Source organism: Oryctolagus cuniculus, chromosome 10 (genome assembly GCF_051225735.1).
Source record: "Oryctolagus cuniculus isolate XC-2025 breed Fujian yellow rabbit chromosome 10, ASM5122573v1, whole genome shotgun sequence".
Lineage (NCBI taxonomy): Eukaryota > Metazoa > Chordata > Mammalia > Lagomorpha > Leporidae > Oryctolagus > Oryctolagus cuniculus.
In genome coordinates, this window is record NC_142876.1 from 113,394,304 (window position 1) to 113,403,043 (window position 8,740).

General features: G+C 44.2%; 1 protein-coding gene across 1 annotated transcript; it reads right to left on the reverse strand.

Moving 5' to 3' along the window:
- Positions 1–336: 336 nt before the first annotated feature.
- ORYCUNV1R1602 (vomeronasal 1 receptor oryCunV1R1602) lies at positions 337–1,186 on the reverse strand (the record flags this gene model as incomplete). The annotated part of the gene is given in 1 exon segment (NM_001167289.1): positions 337–1,186. A coding segment is annotated over 1 exon segment (850 nt), but the record flags the coding sequence as incomplete, so codon positions are not given.
- Positions 1,187–8,740: the final 7,554 nt, after the last annotated feature.

Genomic DNA, 8,740 nt, shown 5'->3' on the forward strand with positions numbered 1-8,740 from the left:
GCGGCCATTTGGGGGATGAACCAATGGAAGCAAGACCTTTCTCTCTGTCTCTCTCTCTCACTGTCTAACTCTGCCTGTCAAAAACAAAAACAACAACAAAAAAATAAATCCAAGGATAAGGCATAACTCCATATTATACTTTACTCAGACAGCATATTCTGGCTGCAGTAATAAAAATATAGAGACCAGTACAATAGCTCATTTAGAGAACCACCTTTCAGTGAACAATTAAACATCTATTTCTCTCCACCCTGATGGATTCCACAAAGGTAATTATACGTTTTTCAGTACAGAGGAATATAAAAGGACTGACTGTGGCATAACTATTGGCCACAATAAAATGCATACAGTAAAGAACTGGGTCATAATTCGACATGAATTTTGAGGCAGAGAAAATGCAGTCCAAAATGGACATGACCATGAAAAAGCTCAAGAGCACCAGAATGCTCTGTGTGGCCCTTTGCTCTGGGGAGGCTCTTGGAGAAAGGCTGGTGCCACATAGGTGCTGGGACTTCCTCCTGTGCCTGTATAGAAACATCACCATGTATCCACTTGAGAGGGCCATGAGCCCTATATGGAAGACTTCTCTCAAGATCAGCAATGTGGAAAATGTTTGAATTATGAAATAGTTCATGGGCCAAATAGAGCAGGATTTAGTGATGTATATTAGGCTGTGTGAGGTCCTATTGGGAGTGGCAATGACGGTGATTATGAAATGACTGCTAACAGACATATAGAAGACGCATAGGACAAGCAGGGAGCACAGGCTTTGATGTAAGTGTTTACGCTTGAAGTTTGCCAACCAGGAGCTATTGGGGCTGAGGGTGATGGCCTGGAGGACACTCAGCAGGCAGGTGGTGTACAGGGAGAGGGCCCGCAGCACCCGGTAGGAGAAGAAGACTGCTTTACATGTGACATCATCCCAGGAACGCTGAGATCCAAACATGTCCATAGCCTGGCTCACCACAATCATCAGCATCACTAAGTGGATGAGGGCCAAGAGACCAATCGTCATGTCAATGGGCTTGGGTCTGTGCTGGAGAAAGTAATTGAGGACGTGGAAGAGAAGAAGGAAGGCATTGGCTGAGACCCCAATGGAAATTTCAGTGTAATAAATGAATTTCATCTCATTGCTTTCATAAATTTCAGAATTTTTATTCATATTATAGGTAGAAGAAGTATACATTGTGTGTCTGAGGAGAAAAAGAAGAAGAATATTTCATCAAATTCATTAGCACATTCATCTGTTTCCTCCAACACTCTTGTCATCCTGAACATATGGAAATCAACACCATTCAACCTCTGTGACACTGAAGTTTACCTCACAGCCACAGCCCTGCCCCAGGACACCTCTGCTTTCTTATGGTTGGATCATGTGTGTCATCGCTGGGTTCCAAAGTCTATAAGCTGTACTCTTCATGAAATATTACCATAGGGCCATGTGTTTGGAGCGGCTGCTAAGGCAATACTTGGGATGCCTGCACCCCATATCACAGTGCCTAGGTTTGAGGTCTCTCTGTCTTCTTCCTTCCTAGAAATGTGCTCCCTAGGAGGGTTAAGTGATAGCTCACGTGGCTGGGTCACCTCCACCCATGTCAGAGATGCAGATTGAGCCCCTGATTCCTAGACATGCCCTGGCTTTCTCCAGGCCACTGTGGACTAGTGAATGTGGGGATACATGCTTTCTTCCCCACACACAGCACTCAGCTTCTCATATAAAACAATCAAATTTAAAAATGCCATATATCATATAAATATCCTTATTATAGCTTTACTTTTAGCTTTTTCAGGGGCACAAGCAATGTCTGATTTGATTTGATCTGATGCATCTTGATAAAGTGTCAGAAACGAAGTAGAGTTATACAACATTTGTTGAAATGGAATGAAAACAATTATGTAAAAATAATAACACATACATGTACACACACAGAGTCTCATAACTTAGAATTTCACAGAGCTAGTTTATATCAATGATATACTTTTTGGTGTATTTATTGCCATAGCGTGTATTCCTATAAGGCATCCACGGAGAACATGTCCTTCAGAGTGAACTCTGGTGTCTGCCTGCTGGGATTTATGTCCCTGGGCTGCCTTCCCTATAAGTGTGGCCTTCAGCCATCTGTGAGGCTGAGATCTGCTCATGCCATCCGCCCAGTATTCTCAATCTTAGGTGTGACCTGGATCTTTGTGCTACCTCGTGTGAAAAAGATGAAGTGTACATACCAAACGTGGAAGTGGATCTGGGGTTGTTTATCTTAGAAACATTTCTTGTTATGCAGGTCCTCATAAATGTGATTTAGGGGGCTTCATGCAGTTCTTTACTGATTGATCAACTCTGCCTCTACCTAGAAGAGGAGAGAAAGTATAAGTATAGCAGAATATTTAAAAAATATTCGATGAAAGATCTCTGATGTAGTTTTAATCCTTTTCTCTGAACTCCCAAGATAGCAACATTTCTTACCTGGTTTCTATTATCTTGTCAAAGCACTGAGCAGAATCCAGTTATCAACTCTTAGGAGGATCTTCTCATTTTAGTCATGCACGTAGAAGGTGGGTATTAAATGGGACCACAACTGGAACATTTTCAGGGACATCCTATTTTAAGAGAGTCCATTAAAAACTAGAAATACAAATACAGCTGCCATAGCTGCAGCTTCTGGCACCTGGAGGTATATCCAAAAGACATGAAAATGTTATATCAAAGAGATAGCTGCATCCCCCCCCCCCCCTTTTGTAGCACTGGTCACAATTTCCAACAGATGGAATCATTCATGATGTCTTTTCAGAAGAATGGATAAAGAAAGTGTCGTATATGCACACAATGAAATATTTTCAACAGAAAACAACAAATCCTGTCATTGTCAGCAAAACACTTGTACTGGAGGACATTGTGTTAAGTGAGATAAGCCTGGTACAGAAAGATGAACATCCCCATACGCAGAAGCTAAACAGCTCAATCTTGTGACAGAATGGTGATTGCTAGAGGCTGGGAGTAATGGAGGGAAAAGCGGGAATTTGGATACAGAATGAAGGAGAAAGTCCCTGGTGTCACATGGCAGACTGGGCTGACTGTAGCTCATAGTGCCCTGCTGTGTACATCCAGAGCTAATAGGGGGAGAAACTCCACATTTCAATCAGAACATGACGTCACTTGTGGGCAAACATCAGTCACCCTGATTGGATCCATCACATGTATTAGAAGTCATCTGTAGCCCATAAATAGGTACAATTATTGTTTATAAATATTTGCAATAAGTTGAAAAATATTTCAATTTAAATTTCAGAGAAGAAAAGAAAACATTAAACAAAGGTATGCATTTCCAAGGTTTAGGAGTCATATATGATCCCTAGCAAATTGCCCTAAATGAAATTCTTCTCTTCTGTGTCATTACAGATGGCATATGCCTACTATTGTACACTTATCCCTTATGAGTGAACTATAAATTGAATAAAAGAATAATTTTAAGTAGAAGTACATGTGGGGAGCAACTCGGACTAGACTAAGTTACTGGAATTAAGACTTATTCTATGCATCTGCTCTCCCACAATATGGCGCTGAGAAGGGAGAAACAGCTTCTACACAGCTGCCTCCAGTTCAACCAATAAACTGTAGGACCTGCTCCTGATTGGAGGAGAGCAGCGTACTCGGCGTGTGGGTAGCAGAGTTGGGATTGGCGGAAGAGGACTATAAAGGAGGAGAGAGACAACATGCACCAGGAACATCTAAGGGGAACATCTATCTGAAGGAACACCTGTGCAGCCCCCGAGAGAGCCAGCCGGCGGTGTGCCGCTCCCCTGCGGAAGTGGGGAAAGTGGCCAGGGGGAACCGCCCTTCCACGGAGGTGGAAGGGACAGTAGCCAACCCGGGAAGAACCAGCAGCAAACCCGGGGAGGGCCGAGCAGACAAAAGAACAGCGCAGGGTCCTGTGTCGTTCCTCCACGAAGAGGGGGAGCGACAAGTACATTAGCAGTTCATAATAATATTTTATAATAGTTGTGAAATTAGCTTTCTGTGAAATACAGCTTTTATTTAATTCAGTTTAAGTAGGGCTTTAAGACTTGCACACATAGTGAGCTAAAACTCACTGGGTAGCTCACTCAAAACATCTGGGAATCAAGGGTGTTTGACTCTAATTCCAGTTTGCTTAAGACAGAGCAGTGCCACCAATGTCAGTGTTTTAGAAGCAGGAGTGTACACACCCCAATAGTGCGAAATACTTTTTAGGAAATCAGAGCTATACTGGATCAATTTAAGAGCGCAGAAACCTTCCTTTGCCTATGGTGAAAATCCACACAAGGACCCGAGGATGTGAATCTCCTTCTCCAGGGTGTGGAGCAAGGACAGTGACACAGTTGATGGCATCACAAGTGACAACTGCTTTGTTCCATGCAGTGCCAGGACAGACATGGAAAACACTTCTCACCAACGGTGTCCACATAATGGACCACACACCCTGTAGCAGTGAAACATACGTTAAATACAGGTGGCACAGTTGTTAAATATCACACAGGGTATGGAGTCATGTCAGACCTGATGCGTCATTCTTGTGGATAGGAATCCTTCAAATAAAAAAAATGTCCCCATCCCATACTCTTAGCAAGTCCTCCCCAGCCGTGCCTCATCACACGCACAGGTGAACAGCACAGTGTGGTGTAGGAATTGAGGGCACAGGACAGGAGCTCTCTGCCATCAACAGGGTAATCTAGGAGACCTCCCCACACACGGCTCCTGGGATGTTGGTGTGGAGACAGAGCCTGGCTTGCTTAACAACCCACACATTGAAACTGCATTTTCCATACTGGAGAAGACAGGAGGCCCTGAGAGAGTCGTGACTTCAGTGACAAGTGACATAAATCACGGGAAGAACCATGTGGAGCTCCTGAGATACACTGGGGAACAAGTGGGAAAAGCAAAGTGACCAGTACCTGCCCAGCCTCATGTGCGTGAGCCGGCACACAACAGTCATCATTCCCACAGAGCTCAGCTCCACCATCGTGACACTGTGTTCTCGCTGTGGGACCTTCTATGTGTCACAGTGAAATTGGACGAGAGGGGACTGGGAGCTGAGATGTCATGCACCGTGTATGTGGGTTAGGGATTGGGAAACGGCACAAGCTGCTCACCTCACAGAGGAGTTCCAGCTGGGACACTCTGAGGCGCCCTGGGGGAAGTGGCTGTCACAGCCAGGAAGGCGACATCATCTCCACGCAGAGCTCGGTGCTGTGTGCAGAGAGGCTCTGCATACAGGAGCCAGGGATGTGAGGAAGAAGCACCTGGAGAATTTTGGGCAAATGAAAGGCAGCTCTTTTGAAATAACTGGAGGTGAGAATTAGCCATTGTTTTTGCAGCTGGGAGCCTTGTGTAGCACAGCTCAGCACTGACAGGTGCAGGGAGAATATTTACAGCGTCCATATTTTTCAGTCAATCTTGAGAGAAATCAGGAGAAGGGAAAGGGTTTGAAGGTAGAGAGACAGGACCCCGAAAGCTCAGCCCAGGCGCTGCCCGGTCCTTACCAGATCCCGAGCCCTGGGGCCACCCTGCTCCCTACAGCACCCAGGACAGAATGGGAGCCCCAAGGGCTCTGCCTGGAAAGCAGTGGCTCTCCTTCATCTGCACTCGCTCTGCATCTGAGTTTGTCTCGTCCATGGCTGAGAGTTGGGAGGGGGCACTGAGAAAGGAGACTGCAGAGAGCGACTGATGGATGCAGACCCCTCCCTCTGCAGCTCTATGATACTGCATTCCTCAGTGTTCAGAGCTGAGTGGTGGAAGCGTCCATCACCTTCCCCTGCTTTTACTATTTTCTGGAATTGTGATACATCGTCACTGTCCTCACACTGAGAGAGCGCAGGCTCAGGGTGTCATTCTCCACACAAGAATCCTGAAGTTACCACTGGAAAAATGTTCCTGACAAATACTGATGTATTTCTGCAAGGATGTGAGGTTAAACCCATTTCCTTCTCAGCATACACATGTTCTTTTTTAATCATCAAAAACTACAGCAAACACCTATTAGTAACAGTCCTGCTTGATATATGAGTTGAGAAAGGCACAATGGGTTATACTAAATGAAACAGTCATTGACACTTTCTTGTTTCCTGCTCACGAGTTGCTGCCTAAGTAACACTTCTGTTTAAACTCACAATACAAAATAATATGTAGTTGAATTTTGGTACAGCACCCAAAAAGACCTCTTAGTAACAAAAATATACAGAAATCTAAAGCTAATTATTTTCTGTGAATTATCTAACTTTAGGTTCCTCGCTTTAAAGAACTGAATACAATGAGAAATAGGTTCCCCAGTGTGTCACTCAGGGACCCTCTGAGCTGAGCAGGCGGGTGGTGCTGATGGCCCCTCTGAAGCTCCTACACCCCTCACCATGGCCCATTCCCCATCAGTTGCTGTATGAAAGCACCACCACCCCTGGCTCCCACGTGTGGAGTAAAGAGCCACTCACCAGGCAGACGTGTGCAGGGTACTCTGTGCACCTGAGAGGAACCTGCAGTTTTAAGGGAAGGACGTCTGAGCTCATCTCTCTGCAGGCTGTCATTTTTGCATCTGCCCAGAGGTGACAGATCCCACTGGGGAGCTCAGAACATGGAGTCCCTAGTGGAACACGTCACTTGTGTCCTCACTGTCCTTTATTCCCTCCTGCACAATAGGAGTCTGGGGAGAGCTGAGCTCAGAACTTCTTCTGAGTCCCTGACACAGTACTGGGAGAGCAAAAAGGGGCCAACCCTTCAGAGGACATCAAGTTCTCTCTTTGTGATCCTGAGAGCAGCTTAGTGTCTGCCCACTGCATCAGTGTGTGATGGGCTTCTTCTCCCCCAGGGCCACCCTCACACAGAGCACCTTGATCCTGGCTGTTACTGGTCCTGTTAATTCTAGTATCTCATGTTCTATGCTCAAAGTTCAATTTCTGGTTCTAATTTTAAATGCATGTTTAATAAAAATAAAATAGAATAGAAGATTATTTTCATAAAAATGTAAATGCCATGGTAACCAAATGAAAGTACAAGAGCTAAAGACGTCACGGGTTCAATGTCTGAAATTTGGACATGGTGGCCTGCAGAGTTCAGGTCGCCAGAGCAGAAAGCTTCTAGGAACGCAGCTCCTCCTTCTCCCTTGTGTTCTCTCCTTGGGAGCAAGACCCCGGCAGAGTCCACCCTCAAGGGGGAGGGTGTTATGCACCCCCTCTGGTGGGGGCTCTGACTGCACACATTATTTTGAATCCTTCTGTTTGACGTTTCCTTCTCCCTAACTTATTTGTGTGTAGTCTTTTTTTTTCTTGTGACATCAGTGTGTGCTCATATATTCACCTTACTACATCTTCACCTTTTTGGTCCCACAGTTCCTGCTTTGGCTGTCCTGAGGTCTTTCAGCTGAGTTCCTAGGCTACTGTCACACATCCATATTTTTTGTTTTGAGATCACTTTATTTCTATTGTAATATGTCCATGCTCCTGTTTTGTTTACCTTATTAGTCTGAGTCAGCTATTTTTCCAACGAGCAGGTTTATAGTATAAACCCTTATAATAAGGGTTTACATCATTTGTGTGGCTTGAGTAAAAGGAAAAGCTGCAAGTCCTTATTCAAGCAGAGAACAAGTGCCATCGTTGTTCTAAATCACAAGATGCTGAGTTACAGCAGTGCTTTTTATTTGCTCTTTGTTGAAGGTTTTTAGTGAATGAGTACAAGTTTTCATATGTACAGCTTCTAGGGATATAGTGTTTATTCACCCCATTCCCTCTCTCCCATCCCCATCCCCATCCCACCTCCCACTCCCTCTCCCATTCCATTTTCCATTAAGATTCATTTTTAATTCACTTTTTATACAGAATACCTACGCTACACTAAGAAGAAATTTCAACTATTTGCACCCACACAGACACACAAAGTATAAAGTAGCATTTGAAAAGAAGTTTTACAGTTAATTCTCATAGTACAACTCATTAAGGACAGAGGTCCAACATGGGAGCAAGTGCACAGTGACTCCTATTGTTGAATTAAAAACTGACACTCTTATTTATGATGTCAGTGATAACCTGATGCTCTTGACATGAGCTTCCATGGCTGTGGGAGCCTTTTGAGTTCACAGACTTTGCTGGTTTTTAGACTAGGCCATATACAAAGTGGAAGTTCTTGCCTCCTTTCAGAGAAAAGTACATCCTTCTTTGATGGCCCCTTCTTTCCACTGGGGTCTCCCTCATGGAAATCCTTTATGCAGAACCATTTTTTGCCACTATGTCTTGGCTTTGCATGCCTGAAATGCTCTCATGGTGTTTTCAGTCAGGCCTTAGGGGCTGATTCTGAGGACAGAGTGCTATTTAGGGTGTTTCTCATTCTGTGAGTCTGCTGTGTGGACTGCTTCCCGTGTTAGAACTTTATTTCTTTGTAATTCTATCTATTGTTATTACCAGGCACTTGGTCTTATTTATGTGATCCCTTTGACTTATGGTCTAGCTATATGATCAATTCCATACTTAATATGATTACTTATCGCATAAGATGGGATTAGTGCCACCAGCTAATGGGATTTGGAGTCCCATGGCAATTTTTTAGCTTCACTCTTATGGGAAGTCTTGGAATGTGTGCTAATCTGTAAAGCTCCTTCCTCTCTCATTCCCACTCTTACTTTTAACTGGGATCTATTTTCAGTTGACTTAATACATCTATATCAATTCTATGTTAAGTAAGGAGTTAAACCAATCATATTAAGTAGAGAAGAAAAATAAGAATAAA